The sequence below is a fragment of the Dioscorea cayenensis genome, chromosome 5 (genome assembly GCF_009730915.1).
Source record: "Dioscorea cayenensis subsp. rotundata cultivar TDr96_F1 chromosome 5, TDr96_F1_v2_PseudoChromosome.rev07_lg8_w22 25.fasta, whole genome shotgun sequence".
Lineage (NCBI taxonomy): Eukaryota > Viridiplantae > Streptophyta > Magnoliopsida > Dioscoreales > Dioscoreaceae > Dioscorea > Dioscorea cayenensis.
Window position 1 is genome coordinate 2,670,494 of NC_052475.1, and position 22,037 is coordinate 2,692,530.

General features: G+C 32.5%; 2 protein-coding genes across 4 annotated transcripts; both read right to left on the minus strand.

Annotated features, from left to right (window-relative positions):
* Positions 1 to 269: 269 nt before the first annotated feature.
* Positions 270 to 3,499, minus strand: LOC120261680. 3 transcript variants are annotated; one of them, XM_039269659.1, is made up of 3 exons: positions 3,293 to 3,465; positions 1,396 to 2,345; positions 270 to 556 (listed from the first exon to the last, which is right to left on the minus strand). In XM_039269659.1, exons 2-3 carry the CDS (start codon positions 2,341 to 2,343, stop codon positions 551 to 553), a joined length of 954 nt encoding a protein of 317 aa, XP_039125593.1. In that variant the 5' UTR covers positions 2,344 to 2,345; positions 3,293 to 3,465; the 3' UTR covers positions 270 to 550. The 3 variants fall into 3 exon arrangements, with proteins under 3 accessions (XP_039125593.1, XP_039125592.1, XP_039125591.1); XM_039269658.1 differs by lacking the exon at positions 270 to 556 and having other exon boundaries at positions 1,387 to 2,345; positions 3,401 to 3,499; XM_039269657.1 differs by lacking the exon at positions 270 to 556 and having other exon boundaries at positions 1,387 to 2,345; positions 3,293 to 3,466.
* Positions 3,500 to 20,003: 16,504 nt separating this feature from the next.
* LOC120260767 (desiccation-related protein At2g46140-like) lies at positions 20,004 to 22,037 on the minus strand. The gene is made up of 3 exons (XM_039268328.1): positions 21,946 to 22,037; positions 20,324 to 21,280; positions 20,004 to 20,230 (listed from the first exon to the last, which is right to left on the minus strand). Exon 2 carries the CDS (start codon positions 21,276 to 21,278, stop codon positions 20,367 to 20,369), a length of 912 nt encoding a protein of 303 aa, XP_039124262.1. The 5' UTR covers positions 21,279 to 21,280; positions 21,946 to 22,037; the 3' UTR covers positions 20,004 to 20,230; positions 20,324 to 20,366.

Here is a 22,037-nt window from a genome sequence, read left to right on the forward strand (position 1 = left end):
TAACAAAGATAAAAAGTTATCGAGGTGAAACTTTACTTGGAGTTGATTCTGAAGCAAGAAGCAGAAGATGAAGCTCTGAATTTTAAGCTGCAAGAGACTCCACCTTGTCTTGACATAGTTGAAAATATCATCCTGTTAAATAAAGAAAAATTTAAGAGTCTATAATGTTGAGGATCACATCATTATTAGGGTCTGCCAAGCTGAGTATAGTAGTCTCAACCATTCAAGAACTTATACAACACCACAAACAGCAGGCGGTCTTAACCAAATAAATGAGTTGGAAAACAACTGATCGGAAATTGATTGCATAAGTCCAATGATACTTCAACCTTAATGCAACTCAAGTATAAGACGAGAAGCATAATTCATATTGTTCTGGTCATATATAGATGAGAACATAATAAAAGTAGCTCTCAGAACAGATGACAGAAGCACACAAAAGCATTTCACAGACTCTAGTACAGACATACTAACATATTATTGTTCACAAGGTAGATCGCTTCACTATTAAAATCAACAGGCAGCAAACCAAAGACCTGATGGTAGTTCATCATTCCTGCACAGATAAAAGAATTAAAGGATAAGAAAATCAGTTTTAAAATTGGCAGTGAGGTAAAATTTTTTAATAAACAGAATAAAGCCTATCTGCACATATTATTAGCTTTCCACAAGCAAAGAACATTAAGGCATTCTGCGTCCAAAAGAAAAATATATCATTTGCTGATCAGCACTTGTATTGTGGTATGCTGTTTATTAAAATATTCTTAAATTAATCATATGGGAAAAATAAAAGAAAATTTGATCTAACCATTGTTAGATGATTTGATCAAACACAAAACAAATATACATGAAAACATTCTCATTCTTTCAAAGATTCTTGACCTAATACAGTTCCATCTCCCTCTTGCTAGTTGCTACCAAATTTATTATATATAAGATTTCACCGTAGTTGTATACCAAAGCTATAAAGGGCTTCCAATTCCAACCCAAATCAATGTTCTGATCCCAAACCATCTAACAGCCTTTATCAAGTAACAGGCATATCAAACTCATTTCTTCAAGAATATTCATTAATCATGTAGAAGAACAAGTTTTGTATAATTCAGATTCCAAACCATGAATACTTAAAATTGATCATGGCATCCTCATCTATCAACAAATGCAATAGATGGGGTCAGAACAACATAGCTGACGCTGTCATGAATAAAACACGTCCCTCAAATCCATAAATACATCTCAAAGTAAAAACTGGCACTAATATGTTACAAAGACTGAAGCAAGTCTTGCATGAAACATAAAAACACATTCTGCATGTATCTATAGCAAGTTGATTATTAATATCATTGTTTTATTCCATAAAACTAACATATCATAAAGAACTGGGAGTTAGCATACCTCATCATCATCATCATCATCATCATCCCTATTTTTCTTGAGGCGCGTGGTCCCACCCTCCTTGCTAATTGGCAACTTCATTGACCCGAATGGAGTATCCGCATCTATATGTCCCTTGATTGTATAACCAGTACCTCTTCCCCTAATCATATCCCAAAGGGCAGAACCAAAGTCCTTAGGCCTAAATGTGATTGGAATCTCCATCTTAGTTATTCCTTGCTTTTCAATTTTTGTAGATTTGTTCATCTCACCAGATCCAACGCTCACATCAGAAAGCCAGATTTCATATTCCAAAACATTCAGTCCAAGGTCAAAGTCATTTTTATTCTCTAATTTCAGATGGAGGGTGGCTACCGTTTCTTCAAAAGAGAACTTATCAAAGTGTATCTTCTCAAGATCAACATCTGGCTTGTATGGGATGGGTATCTCACCGGTCTTCTCTAGTGGCAGGGTAAGCCTTCCAAAAATGGGCACATCTACAAGAAGATCAACCTTGATTTTGTAAGGGATGATGCTCCCAGGCTTGATATCATGATATGTTTTTTTGATGTCATCAAAGATCAAAGTCACTGGAATTTTGACAGTTTCTGAACCATGTGCATGGATGGTTCCTGCATCAGGAATCATCCCAGACACAAGCTTCCTTCCATCACTCTCAATTAAATAATTGATGTCACACAAAGGAATTGGCAACGGATTTGGGTTTGAGATCAGTACGTCTACAACAATATCAACCTTCTCCAGACTGATATGTGGAATGTGGACTCCGGAGACATCCGCAGTTGGTTTTCCAAAGCCAATAGCCCCCTCAATCTTCTCTCCTATGTCATGGATGAAGTCCTTGACTTTTTCAATGAATCCACCCTTCTCTTCATCCTTCTCTTCCTCCTTGTGCTCTTTCTCCTTCACTTCTCTTTCAACAACTTCAGGATTATCAGATGATGCCATACCTGAAAAACACAACATAGAATATTCAGATCATTTGTTTAATAAAAGGATTCGCTTTTTCAGCTTCAAGTGTATGCTTCACATTTCCACAATACAATCTCAAAAGAAGCAAAACACCCAACTAGTTCCAAACAGATCAACAATGGACATCATACATTCTGCATTTACAGTAATGATCAGCATAAAACATGCAACATGCACCACAACCCAAACAATGGTCAGTAGCAACTTTCACAGATGAACTAAAAGGAAAACAAAGCTATAACTTTTAACCTTCAGCCTGAAATGCATGACAAATTACTCTCACTTGATCATGAAAATCTCCATGTATAACAGATCTATTCTTTTCCTTTCCCAAAATTTCTCAAAACTCAACTATACATAAAAAGGTTTTCAGCAACAAAAGCCAAACTTTGCCCAAAAATCAACAACTGAGATCACGCATTCTGGATTTACCCAATGACCGACATAAAACATGCAACATCCACAAAATGTTAAATAGAGACCAGAAGCAACCTTTAAGGATGAACAGTGGATGAAAAGAAGGGCTTTTAAGCATCAACTTCAAATGAAATGCAGATCAATCCTTTTCTAGTGTCAAACCTCAACAAAGCAAATCCTCAATCAAAGCCAAAAATCTACATCTTCATGATCATCAAAGTTTACAGGTTCAAAAATGCATTCTATACCAAAAAGGAAACAATCAAATAAAATCTAACATAATAACAATAAAAAAAATACATGGAAAAATCGACAAGAAAAGACTAATGACAGCACAAAAAGGATCTAAATCACCCCACAACAATCAAACAACAGAAATGTTTCAATCCAATACATAACAACAATCAACAAACTAAATCCATCTCATCAAATCACACCAAAACCATGCTTCCATTTCAGCCAAAAAAAAATCAATATATATAAAAATAAAATTCCAAAAGAACCAAACCTTCAATGATCTATCCACAAGGTATGAGATCAAAGACAAACGATACTAATTTCCGATTGAGATCAAGATCAAGATCAAGATCGAAAGAGAGGTAGAGAGAGTTCTCACTAGCTAGCGAGACGCAGCGGCGATGCAGACGAAGATCAAAGGAGTGATTTTTCTCGTTTTTATTTTTGGTTAGTTTTAATGAGGGGGCACGCGAGAGAGCAAGCAATCATGGAAGGCGCGTGCGTACGCTGGGTGTTTTAGTCGGTGCCACGTTGCTTGATCGGAACCGTTGGATTAAGATGTTCCATTCATATGCAGCCTAATTTCCGATTTATTTTATTTTATTTCATTTTATTAGGTAATTTACTAATTAAATTTTTTTTTTTTTACAAAACAAATAGATAGCCCAAAAGCTCTGCTAAACCGTCAGGGAAGGAGCAATGGAGCATGTATAAGTCTCGGTGTAGCAAATAGGGGCGGAACCCGCACATATATGGATGCTGAGATCACTTGCACACAACTACCATTCACATCTCTCATAAATGTGCCCTCAGTTAAAAATTGAACTCTCACCATTTGATGAAGAGCTCTATCGGCAACCCGTATACCCATAGACTATTTGGTGGTTGGCAATTTACTAATTTTATATGTTGCCACCATATACATTTTTAAATTGATAAGTAATTTGTTTTGTAATAAATATTTTATTTTATTTTTAATTAAAATTTTGTATTTTATATATATATATATATTCGTCTTTGCCGGTGAGGAAACGGTAGAATGTGACATGCACATGGAATATATATTTTATATGTGAGAATTCCAAAATCCCTATGAAAATTGTATGTGACCACTGACCACACACGGGTTTTAAAAAATTTAGCTTCCCAATAAATCTCAGGTAATTCAATTTACAAAAATCATTTTTTTGTTCAGTTTGTCCCATTTAGTGGGGTGGGAGTAGGTGGACTTAAAAAACATAATAGGATTATATAATGGTAAATTCTTGAAAGTAGCTCAGATTTTATATGGTTAATTCTTGAAAGTAGCTCTACATAACAATTATAATTCCATTGTTTATATAATAAAATTTTTAGTTGCTTATGGTTTTTATGGTTTTTTAACCTATCAATTTGAGAGGCATTTCTTGTTAAAATCTTGTCTTATATATATGTGATTGATTGATTTTATTATAACTTACTTGAGATCCTGTTTTAGTCCATAAAAAGAAAACTTGTACTTGTTTAAAAAGTTATTTCTTGGTTTCGCCCAGTCATTAATAACTTGATTATTTTTAGATAATAGTAGATAGAAACAACGCTCGTAATGAGTCCTATTGAAATCAAGAAATATAGGCTCATCTGCAATCACACCAGAATAGATGGAGTTTTCCGAAAAAACCTGCTAGTGGAGAAAGATCTCCTAGTGATAAGAGACATAAGGCTGTAGAGAGGGCTAAAAAAGAATTTTTCGTGTATAATTTTGCAATATATATAGAGATACTTGGGCCTCAACACACTTGTGTTGCAAGTCATATTGATTATAAAAAAGTACACGGTCCTAAACACTCTCGCAATGAAAGCCATATTTCTCAAAAAACAAATGTAGAGAGGGTTACACGGCCTTTAAAATGGCTATGTAAAGTAAACATGTATAGTAGCTACTAGCTAGTAACACACTTGTACAGTGACGAATTTTGTTTTGCCAAGTACTCTAGTTTTTCCAACATTTTTTTATAAAATTATATTTTTGTCTCTTCCCTTCTGCTCCAGCATTCCTTTTCCCTCCATCACTGGATGCTTTTCTTTGCCACCTCCTCATCAAGAACCCTTCTTTCATCACTCGCATCTTCCCATTCTAATTTGTCACCTCCAGAAACCCAGAGACCATCTCGTCATCATCATCGCCAGCACCACCGACTATCTCTTGCTAACCACCCCTTCCACCCAAGGACCCGTTTGGTATTTTGCAGAGAAAGACTTTTTCTGTAAAGTCTTTCACTGTAAAGTCTTTCCCTACAATTACTTTTCATGCAAAGTAACAAAACAATGTTTAGTATATATAATAAAAATTGTAATTGAAATGCATGTAAAGTTAAATCCTTCGTTTGGTATAAATAGGTTTCTATGTAAAGTTAAATCCTTCGTTTGGTATAAATAGGTTTCTATGTAAAGTTATATGCATTCTCAATTTTACCCTAGATTACTCTAGTTAATAAAATTTTAAAAAATATATAAAAAAAAAAGTAAAAATCCCATCACCAAACCCTTGTAATATCAAATGAATTCATTGAAACCATGGAAAAAGCAAAAATCTAGTTCCAAAAATATAAAAATTTAATAAAAAATAATAAAATAAGTAAATAAAAAAATAAAATAAAAATCTAATGAGTGATCTCTTTTGCCCTTGAGTTTTGGAAAGAAAAGGAAAACGAAGGAGTTTTGCTCTAGGGGTTTCTAAGCCAAGAAAAGAGAAAGAAAAAAATTATTTAAATAAAGGTAATATCAGAATTTCACTCAACTAATATTTCACAGAAGTATGTAATCTTTTTCACACCCTCTCTCCTATGAATCATTTTTCCTAGTGAAAGGGAAAATAATTGCAAGAAGACCGTTACTTTATATAGTTCATATTAAAACCAAACATGCGAAAGTCTTTTACAAGTTTACTTTCTCTTGTAAAATTGTTACTTTTCCACATACCAAACAGCCCTTATCACAATCTCAATTCGACACCTTAATCCAAAATGACGAGAATGCATGCCAATCCACTGGTAGAGGAGCTGACCCAATTGATTGGAATGCATTCACATCTAATTAGCTTATTCTACCACCACATTACGAAAAATAAAAATCTCCACAAAAAGCAATCCAATTTAAGAAAAATCCAAAGGAATTTTTTATATATATATATGAGTGAGTCTTTGACTCTTTTCAAAACTTGCCAGGGACCTTGAAGTCCTTTTCTCTGTGTTTTACTGACCAATTATATCTTATTAGTAGTAAAATATGTTAGAGTTATCTTAATTTATTTATTTAAATATATGTTAGTGTTTTACTGACCAATAGGTTTGTAACTGTAGCAACAGTAGTCTTACTGTTGAAGAGCATGCTTGTACTTAATGGGTTTGGTAAGTGTCATGTTAGCTACATGACAATTAGGTATGTGTCTTGTAAGCTATAGTTAAGTTTGGTTTGAGTCTTGTCATAAATAGTTAGGACTTGGAGCCTATATAAGGCACCCTTGGGTTGTAAGGGAGGAGATTCATATTCATATCCATATCCCGAACACACATCTCCTCCTCCTAAGGATAACATCATCTCATCCCTTCCCTTGTATCCACCCATCCTAAGTTATGCAATAAAGAAGTCCCTTATTTGTGAATACATCTATTGTCTCTTTCTAGCTCTCATGCTCTCTTCTCTCTAAACTCTTTCCGTAAGATTCCGCATTAACCGTTACTTCACCCCGAATGAACCCCGGAGTAAGTTGAACGGCATCCCCAACATCCTCACCTCCGTCTAGGAGCTGGCGCAACCCCGGCTGTAGGATCTAGTGGTATCAGAGATACAGTAACCTTCCTCGAAAACCTCAAGGTAATGTTTACCATGCAGGGGTAAAACCCTTAACAAGGTCCCCAACATGTAGATAGTAAGTTTTACCTTGGTAGTATAGCTTTTATTTGATCCATGAACCCATATCTAAAAATCTAAAAAATGAGTTTTGTAAAGATCTTTGAAAAATATTTTGAGCTTGAAAAATGGATCTTTTATGTAAAAAGAGTTTTTCTAACTAATCTAAGAGTAAGACAAACTGGAGAACACCAAACAGTACCCGTCTGAAGGACAGGAGGTCCGTTTAGGGGAAAAGGAGTGTGGAGGTAAGTCTGAACTCTGAAAGTTGGAAAGATGAACTCTTATATATTAAAAGATAATCATGATGATCTCAAAAAATTACTCTTCTAAGTAATTATGCAAAGTGGAACACTCGAGGGCTTTTGGAAAGCTGGAGACTCTACAAGAGTGACCTAGTACATGAGCAGGGAAAGGTTAGTACACTCTAAGACGGTAAGGTTGAACGAGCCGACATGAGAATGTCCATGGTGAAAAGGAGTTTAATTTTAAAAAAACCCATAAAAACTAAAAAACCAACAAAAACCAAAAACATGTTTTTACTTACAATAATTATGGATCAAATAGAGTTATTTACCAAGTCTAACTTCTATTATATTACATGTTGTGGATCTTGTTATTGCATAAGTATTCTCTTCTCTTAAGAATTCTCTTATTTAGAAGTAAATTTTATTTTACTGCAAAATAGAAGTAGATTATATTTTCTGCAAACCGTATTTCATCTAAAATTTAAAAACAAATTAAATCAACAAGAAACAATTAAATCAACAACAAAATATCAAATCAACAATATCAACAAAATATCAAAAAGAAAGAAATCGTAAATCATTGAATTAAATTAAAACATCAATGAATCAAATTCTAAAAGAAATATTGGAAAAAATAATTATAATACAAACAATATGTATTACAATAATAATATTAATTATGATAAATATCATGGTAATAATAAGAAATCTAAATATTTTAAAATGAAAACTAAAAAGAATATCCATCAAGAGATAAAAATAATAACTAAAATATTAATGGTATTAAAAGTATCAATACAAGTTATTAAAGAAATAATAGAAAGTTTAATAGAATCATAAACATAAAAACTAAAAATGGATATAAAAATGGAAGAAATAATAGAAAAAATATATCCAGGATATGACTGGACAATTGATTTTGAAGAATTACCAGAAGATATTGATGATATAAAATTTTTAATAAAATGCAGATATGATAAATATAACTATCCAACAAAAATACAAACAGAAGAAAACTACATAATGGAAGAAATTAATAAGATGAAGAATATCAAGAAATGATAAAACAATTAGAAGAAATTAATATAGAAGAAATAATGATGAATGTTGAATCAAGAGCAAGTAATATTTCAGATAATCAAAGAGCAGAAAGTTCAAATACTAGAACAATAGTAACACCAACAACAATTGAAAGAACTAGCAGAACAACACAACCTTTACAATTTCCATCACAACATAATTTCAATTCAACCAATTACTATGAAGAAAATTTTAAAACATATAAAGGAAAACCAGATCCTTTAGAAGTTATAAAAACAATGCCTAAACAAAATAATGAAGGAAGCATGTTAGTACTAAGTACAGTCCATCCTCAAAAATGGCCCGAATTAATAGATAGATGGGAATCAGATGCCATAAATACATTAGAAAGAATACCCCATACATTAGACTCAATAGGAACAACAAATTTTATTGAAAATCTTTTAGGAACTACTGCAAGAGATTTACTAAATAGTTGAAAAATTAATTATTCAGAAGAATATCAATATATGGTACAAATGGCTGATAACCCATATAATGTAACAGGACAAATTAGACAAATCATATTAGGAACTAATCCATCTAGAGGAGATACACTATTACAAGATATGGCAGCTAGAGATTTAGAAAGACTCCAAATTCAAAACTTTGGTGAAATTGTTCAATTTAGTCAAGCATACATAACATTAGCAGCTAAAACAGGAAGAGCATTCACAAATAATGAATTAACTAAAAAATGGTTTAATAAGCTCCCTAAACCTTTAGGAGATATTATTTTAAAAAATTGGATTGAAAAAGGACATGAAAATTTAACTGGAATAGGGCCAGCAATAATGTTTACATTTAATTATTTAAAAGATAAATGTTTAGAAGCTGAAGCAAACAGACAAATATCAAATTACAGTTATTGTAGTAAAATATATGTACCAGCCCTGAATAATGAATGGAAAAAACAAAAAGGATTAAAAAGAAGCCAATACTTTAAAAAAGGAAGACCTAAACCGAATCATGTTAAAAAATTTAAAACACATAAACCACCAGGAAAATGTAAATGTTATTTATGTGGAATAGAAGGACATTATGCAAAAGAATGTAAAAATTCACAAGTAAATAAAGAAAGATTAAATATGTATCAAAATCTAGAAATGCATGATGAAATTGATATAGTAAGTATAGCTAGTAATGATAGTGAAAATGATAGTGATGTATGTAGTATTTTTGATGGAAATGAAGGACCAAATTTCTTTCTAGAAGAAACAGAAAATCCTTATAAAACAATATGATGTATAAAGAAATAATAAACTAATTTCTGAAAAGAATCAAAAACCTAGAAGACGAAATTAAAAAATTACAAAAACAATTAGAAAATAAAAAACAAAGTCAAAATAATACAATGACCTATGGAAAAAATAAAAATTTAATAGAAACAGAAAGTGCAATGACCATTTATTATAAAGATAACAATTTACTTAATATTGATTTTATCTTAGAATTTAAAGATGGATTTAAAATTTCAGAAAAAGGAATAATTGACACAGGAGCAAGTAAAACTTATATAACAGAAAATATTGTTCCATCAAAATATAAAGAACTAACAACACAAAAAGCATTAGTAAATGATGCCTTTGGAAATCAATTAATTTTAAATGAAAAATTAATAGATTGCTCAATCATATTAAATAATCAAAAATATAATTTACCATATACTTGGATTAAACCAATAACAAATGAAAATTCTATAAAATTTTTATTATGCATGAATTTTATAAAAAATCAAACATGAGGAATATTTATTCAAGAAGAAAAGGTAATGCTATTTAATAAAGTAAATCATTTAGAAACAACAACAACAGTACAATCTTTAGCATATCTATCAGAAATTGACATCCCATTAGATGAAGAAATTGAAGTAATAAATTATATTGAATTAAATCAGATAACTCCTTTAAAAGATAAAATTGAACCTATATTAGAAGATCTAAAGAAAGATGGAACTATAGGAGAAAATCCAATTAAAAACATAAACAGAACAAATGAGAACTGTAAATTAGAAATAATAAATCCAGATATCAGAATAACCTGTCCAGTAACAAAGGCAACCCCATATGAACAAGAAGAATTCAATAAACATATAAAAGAACTAATGGATTTAAACATAATAGAACCAACCAAAAGTCCTCATAGAACTAGAGCATTTATAGTAAATAAACATAGTGAAATAATTAGAGGAAAAAGCAGAATGGTATTCAATTATAAAAGACTAAATGATAATACAGAAGATGACAGATATCCATTACCAAATAAAGAAGCATTAGTAAACAAAATCAAAGGAACAAACATTTATAGTAAATTTGATTTAAAAAGTGGTTTTTGGCAAGTTAAATTAGAACCATAAAGTAGAAAATGGACAGCATTTGTAACACATAATGGGCATTATGAATGGAAAGTTATGCCATTTGGATTAAAAAATGCTCCTCAAATCTTTCAAAGAAAAATGGATAATATATTCAGAAACGATTCATTTATTGTCACTTATATTGATGATATCTTAGTATTTAGCAATAATATAAAGGAGCATATCAATCATTTAAAAATATTTTTTCATAAATGCAAACAACATGGTCTAGTATTATCTGAAAAGAAGATGAAAATTGGGTGCAGAAAAATAGAATTTCTAGGAGTAATTATTGGAAAAGGAGAAATAGAATTACAGAAACATATAGCAAGCAGTATTTTAGAAATGCCAGATAAATTGGAAGGATTAAAACAAATTCAATCATTCTTAGGAAAATTAAACTATGCAAGAAACTTCATACCAAATTTAAGTAAATTGGCTGGACCATTATATAATAAAACAAAACAAAATGGTGAAAGGAAATTCAACAATGAAGACATTAAACTTGTTCAAAAAATCAAACAAATTGTAAGCAACATAAAACCTTTAGAATTACCACCATTAAATTCATACTTAATAATTGAATTAGATGGTCGTATAGGTGGTTGGGGAGCTGTTTTAAAATTTAGACCAAAAAAGGAATCAACAAAAAATGAAGAAAAAATAAGCAGATATGACAGTGGAACTTACAATACTAAAGTAACAAGTACAGATGCAGAAATCTTAGCATGTATTAAAGCTATGGAAAAATTTAAATTATTTGTTATAGAAAGTAAAGAATTTCTATTAAGAACTGACTGTCAAGCTATTGTATCTTTTTATCATAAAAAGTCAAAAAATAAATTATCTACAAACCGATGGTTAACATTCATAGATTATATAGTCGGAAATGGATTTCATGTTATTATTGAACATATTAAAAGAAAAGATAATATTATAGCAGATCAATTAAGTAGGATTATACAAGAAAACAAACTTAATTGAACACAAAAGACTTGTCCATCCGCATAGTAAGACTGTGGCTGCAAAAACCAGCAGGTCCATTCGCGTTCTTGCTATGGTGGGAGTCTGGATCACCATCATCCAAAAATACAAAATATAAAATATAAAAATTTATAAAACTAACAGGATTCTGTTTTGCAGATGTCTAAAGTTCCTTCAGCACAAGGAAACCCTTTTCCTACCCTTCAATTCTCAACTATCCCACAAAAACATAAATTCCGTACTACTAATATCTTGGACCATGAACAACAAACTCTTCTTGACAATCTTTGGAATAATAGAAACAATACCCAATATCTCCAATCCATGAAGAACCTTAGTCAGTATTTCCAAGACCAAAATGCAAAACCAAGCCACATTATCCCATACAACTCTACATCACATCAACCCCAAACAAAAGTTTATTCTCCACCAGCCGTTGAACACTTTATTGCCCAAGACCGAACAATAAAATTACTAGAAACTGAAATTGAGGTTAAGAAAAAAGAAATTGAAGAACTCAACAAAAAGCTCCAAAAGGTAGCTGAAGACTACAAAGAAATATCTCAGTATATGATTCAAAATCAGAAACAAAAAGAAGAAACTCTTGAAAGATTCCCTCCAGTTATCCAAGATGTACAACAAGTAATTCTACAGAAAGTTCTCAAAACAGCCTATGAAGATTTTGTCCAGACTCAATTACTTCTCCGAGAAATGGCCAAAGATAATGTACATCCTCATGGTATGGCACTCTCCGTTGATCTTTACCAAGATTCAGCACATCGCCATCAAGACTGTCAATGTGAAAAAAGCTTCTTCATTGTCAAAGCATCTTTTGACCTATCTTCCTGGATTGACCATGACATAAAAGGGATATCATTCAGTATTGAAAGGCTACTACAATATGGCATGATCAGCAGACTGATACTTACAAGGCCAAAACAAATCAAGTTCTTACAGAAGCACTGGAAACTTTCATATCTACTGTCAAAAATATTCAAGAAGCTAAAACTGCCTGCAGTCCTCAATCTCTCAATCAAGTCAATTCCATCAGGCTATGAAGAAGGATACTTAGAAAATGCAAGACATCAAATCACTATGGAATTGTTCATGAAGTCTGTTCCATATCAACTACATATTCCAACTGACGTATTCACAAAAGAAATGCAGTCATTCCCTACTCCAGTCACTGAACAACTTTCCTTATGGCGAGCATTCACCTTCATCAGTATCAGACAATCTTATTATCATCCCTTGGCAATGGAAGATTCCACTATGAAAGTTTATTCAAGAAAAGAGGTACTTCCTATAGACATTCCATTTGCAAACCTCAAATATAATAAACATGCAGCAGTTCAACACTTCAAGGACATAAATGCAACCATCTCACTTCAACACATGGGAGACTATTCTTCAAGCTATCTTCCAATAATTGAGGATCAAGACAACGAACTTCCTTTGGGTATTCCTAATGGTCATTTACCAAACGACTCAGAAGATTCTCTATTCCCTTCACATGAAGACATAACTATTGCTCATCTTTTGGTGGACTGAAGCAGTGTTGTTTATTTTTATTATGTAAAGGAGTCGGTGTTTGTTTTTTTTAGTGTGTAAAATAGGTTTGTAACTGTAGCAACAGTAGTCTTACTGTTGAAGAGCATGCTTGTACTTAATGGGTTTGGTAAGTGTCATGTTAGCTACATGACAATTAGGCATGTGTCTTGTAAGCTATAGTTAAGTTTGGTTTGAGTCTTGTCACAAATAGTTAGGACTTGGAGCCTATATAAGGCACCCTTGGGTTGTAAGGGAGGAGATTCATATTCATATCCATATCCCGAACACACATCTCCTCCTCCTAAGGATAACATCATCTCATCCCTTCCCTTGTATCCACCCATCCTAAGTTATGCAATAAAGAAGTCCCTTATTTGTGAATACATCTCTTGTCTCTTTCTAGCTCTCATGCTCTCTTCTCTCTAAACTCTTTCCGTAAGCTTCCGCATTAACCCTTACTTCACCCCCGAATGAACCCCGGAGTAAGTTGAACGGCATCCCCAACATCCTCATCTCCGTCTAGGAGCTGGCGCAACCCCGGCTGTAGGAAAGGATTAATAGATTCAACAGATATAAATTTAATTGATGATTTAATAAGAAACTCAATTAAATATACAATAAAAGAAAATAGAAGCTTAAAAGAAGAATTAAAAGCAAAACAATGTATGTGGTTAAAAGGAGTTAAAAGATATATAACTCTAAGAGATCAAATCAACCATCAAGCAGAATCATTAATAGAAGTAAAATTCAAATCAAAAGAAAAAGATGAAAATGGAAAATCCATCTGGAAACCTACACAAATAAAATATAAAGAATTTCACCAAGATGAATATTTAAAAGAACAAAATAGATTATGGAATTATAGATCAAGATTAAAAAATGAATATGATTCTATAAATATTTGTTATGAATAAAATAAAATGAATAAACAAACTTACAACCTAGATATAAATCCAAAGTATCTATTAGAACAATACAATCAAACTGAAAATTTTGAAAAATGTGAACATAAATTTGAACCATTTAAGGTTAATTATAAAACAAAATGTGATAAATGTTATAAGTTCCATATAACAAAACATAGAGTAACGTGCTCAAAATGTGAGTTATCATTATGTAGAAAATGTGTATCTGATTTATGTGATTTTACTTTTGAAGAAAAAGAAATAGAAAGATCAAATAATAAATATAGTCAAGATAAAGAAATAATTAATCAATTATTAAAAAGCATTAAAACTCTTGAAGAAGAAATAGAAGATTTAAAAGAACAATTAAAAAATAAAAAAGAACAAAATAAGGGAAAAGGTATAATCATTCAAGAAATTGAGGAATTAACAGAAAATATTATAACATGACTAAGAAGAAAGTAAATAAGGAAAACACATTAGAATTAGAAAAAATGATTAAAGACTTAAAAGAATTTAAAGATAAAATAATCTTTAAATATCCAATAACTCATTCAAGAAGTAAAATAGTAGATTCTCTACAAAACAACATAGACTTAATTACTAAAAGAAAAAGAAGATTCAATGGAGAAAATAATGAAATAAAAGAGAAAAAATTAACAATGTCTTAGAGGATTACAAAAATAGAAAAAGAAATAAAAGAAATCCAAGATAATATAAAGCAAAGGGAAATTAATGAATATTTAAAACAACAAGAAATAATGCATTATTCATCTTTACAAAAAGAATTTAATTTTTGTTCATCTCCTTCCCTAAATTTAGGACTAGAAACATCACAACCAACTGAATCTCCGTTATTCCTATCTCTTTGGGAAAAATGTAATTCAAATATTACCCCATAGTTTGTCCATTCGCATTGGAGAAAACTGTGACTGCAAAGCCAGCAGGTTCATTTGCGTTTTCTTTAATTGTGGGAACTATGTAACCAAGTCCTAAAAGGAAATAAACAAACAAAGGTTTGTTCATCCGAATAAAAAGAGCTGTGGCTACAAAAACAGTAGGTCCATACGCGTCTCTTTTTATGGTGAAAACCTGGCTATCTTTATACCCCAATACATGCTAAAAGCATGAAAGATTATATCTCCAACACATGCAAAAACATGAAACTCTATTTAGCTAACAAGTTTATTTTTTGCAGATATGGCAGGAAAAAATTTCTATAACCAACCTTCTTCCTTTGAACCTCAATTGAACATCCCAATCTTTCCTTTGAATTCTACTCTGAAATTTAGAACACAAGCCAACCTCAATCTTCCTCAACAAATAATTCTTGACAACCTTTGGGACAATAAACACGACCCAAAAACTCTTATCTCCTTGTTCCATTCCCTAGCAAAATATTTTCATCAGACAAATGAAAAAATCCAAACTCCACCTCATCTGCCCTTACCAGAATCATCCAATATAAAATTTTCTTTAAAACCTCAAACACTTAACTACATGGTAGAACAAGAAAAGAAAATTAAAGTATTAGAAGCAGAAATGTCCAACAGAAATGAAGAAATCATTCTGATCAAAGCCCAACTCCAACAAATTACAAAAGAAGCTGAAGAAATGAAGACAGTTCTTATTGAAGAAAGAAAACAAAGAACAGAGAAATTTGAACTGTTCCCAGAACCAATAGCAGAAGTTAAATAGCTCATTTTCAAGAAAGTAATGGCAACTCAGTATAACCAATTCATCTCTGAACAAGAAATACTGAGGCAACTTGCAAAAGAAGAAATTCTTCCGGCAGGATTTGCAATAGCAGGAAATGTTCTCAGAGAAATAGCCCACAAGGATTCTGGATGCCAATGTGAAGAAGGATTCACTGCAGTTAAATGCTCCTTAGACATATCCCAATGGCATGATCAAGAAATCAGTGGTGTTCAGATAAAAGCTATCAACCTCTTCAAACATGGATACCTGTGCAGAATAATGCTTACAAGTCCAGAGCAAGCAAGCTTCCTGAATGAATACTGGCAACTGATACATCTTCTACACAAGTTCTTCAAAGCTCTTGGATCACATATTGACGGGTATGTCAATTTAGAACTAAACTCAATCCCTCCTTGCTATGATGAAGGTTATCCTGATGAAGCAAGACATCATATCAAGATTACTCTCCTTCGCCATCATAAACCTGAGCAAGAAAGGATAAATCCTATTCGACTGGAAGATATGATCATTCCAGGACATATTAAAAGACAAATGAAGCTATGGTGAGCATGTGCAATCTCCACTGATTGGAAGAGAACTTACCCCACAATTGCTGACAACCAAAGATGTCAAATGGTGCTGGAAACAAAGATCATGAAGGTATATGTTGACCAGTACATGTTCCCTATGTACTGTCCTTTTCCAAGTCTTATTTTACAGATGCCAGCTACTGAATCTCACATGAAGCAAGTCTGTTCATGGGCAAGAGAATATCGTTTTGGAGATTATTCAACACTAAGCATTCCTGCAGATATTTTAATGGTACCAAGTCCAGCTGACTCTCCTGAAGGACTAGAAGACATTGCTGAAGAAAACTTAGCCAACATGATGGAAGGCTAGGAAATCTCTACTAAGAAGGTCTCCGACATCTTTTGGTGGACTAAAGCAGTGTTGTTTATTTTTATTATGTAAAGGAGTCGGTGTTTGTTTTTTTTTAGTGTGTAAAATAGGTTTGTAACTGTAGCAACAGTAGTCTTACTGTTGAAGAGCATGCTTGTACTTAATGGGTTTGGTAAGTGTCATGTTAGCTACATGACAATTAGGTATGTGTCTTGTAAGCTATAGTTAAGTTTGGTTTGAGTCTTGTCATAAATAGTTAGGACTTGGAGCCTATATAAGGCACCCTTGGGTTGTAAGGGAGGAGATTCATATTCATATCCATATCCCGAACACACATCTCCTCCTCCTAAGGATAACATCATCTCATCCCTTCCCTTGTATCCACCCATCCTAAGTTATGCAATAAAGAAGTCCCTTATTTGTGAATACATCTATTGTCTCTTTCTAGCTCTCATGCTCTCTTCTCTCTAAACTCTTTCCGTAAGATTCCGCATTAACCGTTACTTCACCCCGAATGAACCCCGGAGTAAGTTGAACGGCATCCCCAACATCCTCACCTCCGTCTAGGAGCTGGCGCAACCCCGGCTGTAGGATCTAGTGGTATCAGAGATACAGTAACCTTCCTCGAAAACCTCAAGGTAATGTTTACCATGCAGGGGTAAAACCCTTAACAAGGTCCCCAACATGTAGATAGTAAGTTTTACCTTGGTAGTATAGCTTTTATTTGATCCATGAACCCATATCTAAAAATCTAAAAAATGAGTTTTGTAAAGATCTTTGAAAAATATTTTGAGCTTGAAAAATGGATCTTTTATGTAAAAAGAGTTTTTCTAACTAATCTAAGAGTAAGACAAACTGGAGAACACCAAACAGTACCCGTCTGAAGGACAGGAGGTCCGTTTAGGGGAAAAGGAGTATGGAGGTAAGTCTGAACTCTGAAAGTTGGAAAGATGAACTCTTATATATTAAAAGATAATCATGATGATCTCAAAAAATTACTCTTCTAAGTAATTATGCAAAGTGGAACACTCAGGCTTTGGAAACTGGAGACTCTACAAGAGTGGCCTAGTACCGCAGACAGGGAAAGGTTAGTACACTCTAAGACGGTAAGGTTGAACGAGCCGACATGAGAATGTCCATGGTAAAAAGGAGTTTAATTTTAAAAAACCCATAAAAACTAAAAAACCAACAAAAACCAAAAATATGTTTTTACTTACAATAATTATGGATCAAATAGAGTTATTTACCAAGTCTAACTTCTATCATATTACATGTTGTGGATCTTGTTATTGCATAAGTATTCTCTTCTTTTAAGAAAGATCAAATTACTGTACATCCCACTTTTTACTGTGTTACTATTTCTAAGCACAATAATATTATAAATAGTAGAAATAGGGTCGGACAGTTCAGATTTGTTTAGTTACTGTGCAGAAATTGATTAACGGTTCAGATCAAATTACTGTGCATCATTTTTTTTTTACTGTGTTACTATTTATAAGCACAGTAATCATGTGCTTGAAACAGTGCTCAACTGTTTGATTTCAATCCAACGATTGAGAGCACTTTTCACTGTGCCACTGTTAATAAACACAGTAATATTGTACATGAAACAATACTTAACCATTGGATTAAAATCCAACGGTTGAGAGCAACGTTCGACGTTCTCAGATGATTCATCTTTATATATATATATATATATATATATATATATAGTACAATGATAAAAATTAAAATTCAAAATTCAAAATATATAAATAAAAAATATTTTTAATCTTTAATTAATAAAATATTTACATACACACCAAACCTATAATTTTTTCTGGAGTGAGTATTTTCTTATACTTTTTATAATTTTGAAATCCATCACATTTTTAATTATATATGACCAAACACTTTTCATAAGGTCTTGCATAAGATGTTCCCTGGTTAAAATGACGAATTTGAATCCCAATTCAGCTCTTCCCTTCCTCGGTGGCTTGCACACATTTTATTTTATATTTTTTTTAACAAATTTTTTTTTTAATGAGATACACCATAGCTTAGAACCATCAAAGAATGAGGATTGACAGCTACTGATACTAATCGCCAAAATCAAGGATAAGACCACAGACGTACTAGTAGACCTATCCATGGGTCGGGCCGGGCCGGATTTGGGCCAGGCTAATTACTAAATTTTAAGTTTGTCCAAATCCGGCCCGGTCCAAAAATCTGAGCCTTAATTTTTACCAAAACCCGTCCAAATTTAATAACCTCTAATTAAGGCCCCCAAGCCAGCCCAAATTTAGGTTTTTCATTAAATAATATATAAGTTATAAAAAAATTAACAATAATATTAATATGTGAATATGACCAAATATTATTTTATAAAACACTTAAAAATTAAAATATCAAATGCAAATACTTATTCAATTACAACAACTAAAATTCAAACCATTATAATTAATCAATGGTAATCAACAATAAATATATATTATATAAATATATAAAAAAACTAATTAAAAAACAATCAATGGGAATTCAAACCATTATATATAAGTATTATTTGTTGATAATTATATTTTATAATTCAGGCCGGGCTGAATTTTTAATAATGAAAACTATACATCTCCTGTTTTTAAAATGGGCTTCTTTTTTTTATCCAAGGTCGGGACATTAGGCCTTATATATTTGATCAAACTTTTTTTATTTTTTGGGCTGGCCTTCGGGCTTGGGTGGGTAACCCGGCCCAAAGGAATCAAATAGAACAAATCACAAAAGACAATAAAAAAATAGCTATAATTTGTGATGGTAAAAGATTGGTCAACGTACTAGGATCTAAACCCTCATGAAATAAACATAGTTCATGGTGGTGTCCACATGCATGAGTCACAAGCTCATCAGCTAAGACATTACTGTCCATTGATAAGACTTCAACGGTCAAATCTGGATGGCAATTTTTCATTTTTAAGTAGAAAGTAGAAACTGATACATCTTTGGTATCTCCACAGCATCAATGTGTCAGCATCAACTGCTGCTCTAATCTTTGAAGCAGTACCTGTTTGTCTCATTTGCTCTCTCCAATCCATAATGCTCATTAGTTTCAGTCTCAAATATCTGAAGAGACAACTTCAAAATCATCAGTCACTGAATTATAGGCATAGACAATAAATAGAATAAAATGAATTCAAAACCAATTAATATATAATGCTTTACTTGAAGAATTAATTGATTATGAAACAAGAACCATAAGATGAAGCTGAGAATTTGAGTCTCCCTGAAAAATTAAGTGTCTGCATTTGATGATGATCACATCTTGTTCACCTGTATAACAGTCTCAACCATTTAATGAATAAAGGCAAGGCTTGATGTTCAATTCCACAAATGAATCAGGAAACAACTGATGCAGAACTTTATTGAGTAGGTCTCCAAGAAGTTCAAAATGCAACTGAAGTAGAAAAACCAGAATCACATGACACATTACTCTGATCATACATAGAGAACATAAGACACAAAAGCATGCAAAAGCACATCACAAACTGCAATACAGATACACAATAAAAAATATTATTGTTTGCATGGGCATAAGGGGGCCTGAGATCCTAGCTAGCTCAAAGATCCTGCACAGATAAAAAAGAACTAATGAATAAGATATAAATAAATTGATCAGTTTTAAAATTATTCATGAAGTAAATAGGAGTTAATATACATACATCATCCTGAATTTCATTGAGAAGACTGGTTTGAAACTTAGCATCATCCATGTTTTTGATTCTCACAAATGGTTGCACCCACCTTGCCAATAGGCAACTTCATTGGACCAAATGGTGAATCCACATACAAATACCCCTTCAGAGTATAACCAATACCTTTTCCACTAATCATATTCCAAAGGGAATTACCAAAGTCCTTAGGCCTAAATGAAATTGGAATCTCAATAGTACCAGTTCCATGCTTTTCAATTTTTTCAGATTTCTTCAGCTCCACAGATCCAATGTTCATATCAGAAAGCCAGATTTCACAGTCCAAACCAGTCAGTCCAAGTTCAAAGTCATTTTTGTTCTCTAATTTCAGGTGAAGTGTGGCAACTGTTTCCTCAAAAGTGAACTTATCAAAACTTATCTTCACTAAATCAATATCAGGTTTGCATGGAATGGGAATCTCACCTGTCTTCTCTAGTGGCAGGGTCAGTTTTCCAAAAATGGGTATATCCACAATAAACTCAACCTTGAGTTTGTAAGGGATGATGCTTCCAGGCCTGATATCAAGAAGAATGTTCTTGATGTCATTAAAGATCAAAGTCACAGGAATTTTGACAGTTTCTGAACCATGTCCATGGATTGTTCCTGCATCAGGAATCAATCCAGAAACAAGCTTCCTTCCATCACTCTCAACTGAATAATTGATATCAGTCAAAGGAATTGGCAATGGAGTGGGATTTGTGACAAGTATGTCCACAACAATCTCAACCTTTTCCAGACTAATCTGGGAAATGTGGATTCCAGTGACCTCTACAGTTGGTTTTCCAAGTATTAACTCCTCAACCTTCTCTTCTACTTCATGGATGAATTCTTTAACTTTTTCAATGATTCCACCCTTGTCTCCCTCCTTATGCTCTTGCTCCTTCACTTTACTTGCAAGTACTTCAGGCTTATCAGATGATGCCATACCTGAAAAACACCACCACATAAAACATTCAGATCATTTGTCTTGATAAAACAACTAGCTTTTCTAACTTCAGAATTAAGCAACAAAAACCAAACTTTTTTCAGCAGATCTCAACTACTAAGATAATACAATACATTCTGGACTATTTACCCAGATCTAAAACTGCAATCTGATTGAAATATTAAATAAAACTGTTAACCTTGAATATTCTCAAATGCTTGCAAATTAAACTCCTTTTTCTCTCCGAGCAGCAACTCAATGCACTACAATACTTTATGAGTATTTCACTTCACAATACATGAATTCATCTCATGACAACAAGGATTTAAAGGAAAAAAAAAAAAGAACAAAAAGAAAACAAAATCTAACATAGAAAAGGAGTAAAAAAAAGGCCATGGATCAACAGAATGACAAGAACAAAAAGACTAATGATAGAGAAATTTAGAACTAAAACACAACTCCAAAACTTCAACCACACAAAATCATCCTCCAGTTCCAACAAACAATAAGAATCAACAATTAAACTAGTCCAATCTCATCAAAGCACACCAAAATCAAGCATCCATTTCAGCAAGAAAAATTTAAAGAAAATAAAAAACAACTAATTAAGCATGAAGTAAAGCTTCGAAGATCGATCCAGAGGGGATGAGAGATAAGAAATAGAGACCGAGATCGAGATCGAGAGATAAACGTCGGAGATGGTGCTCCGGTGAATCCGAGCCGATGTCGACCAACACCAAATGGACTCCATTTTATGGC

Excerpts from the sequence above, each read along its gene's own strand:
- LOC120261680 (XM_039269658.1), bottom strand. The coding sequence starts at position 2,343 with ATGGCATCATCTGATAATCCTGAAGTTGTTGAAAGAGAAGTGAAGGAG.
- LOC120260767 (XM_039268328.1), bottom strand. The coding sequence starts at position 21,278 with ATGGCATCATCTGATAAGCCTGAAGTACTTGCAAGTAAAGTGAAGGAG.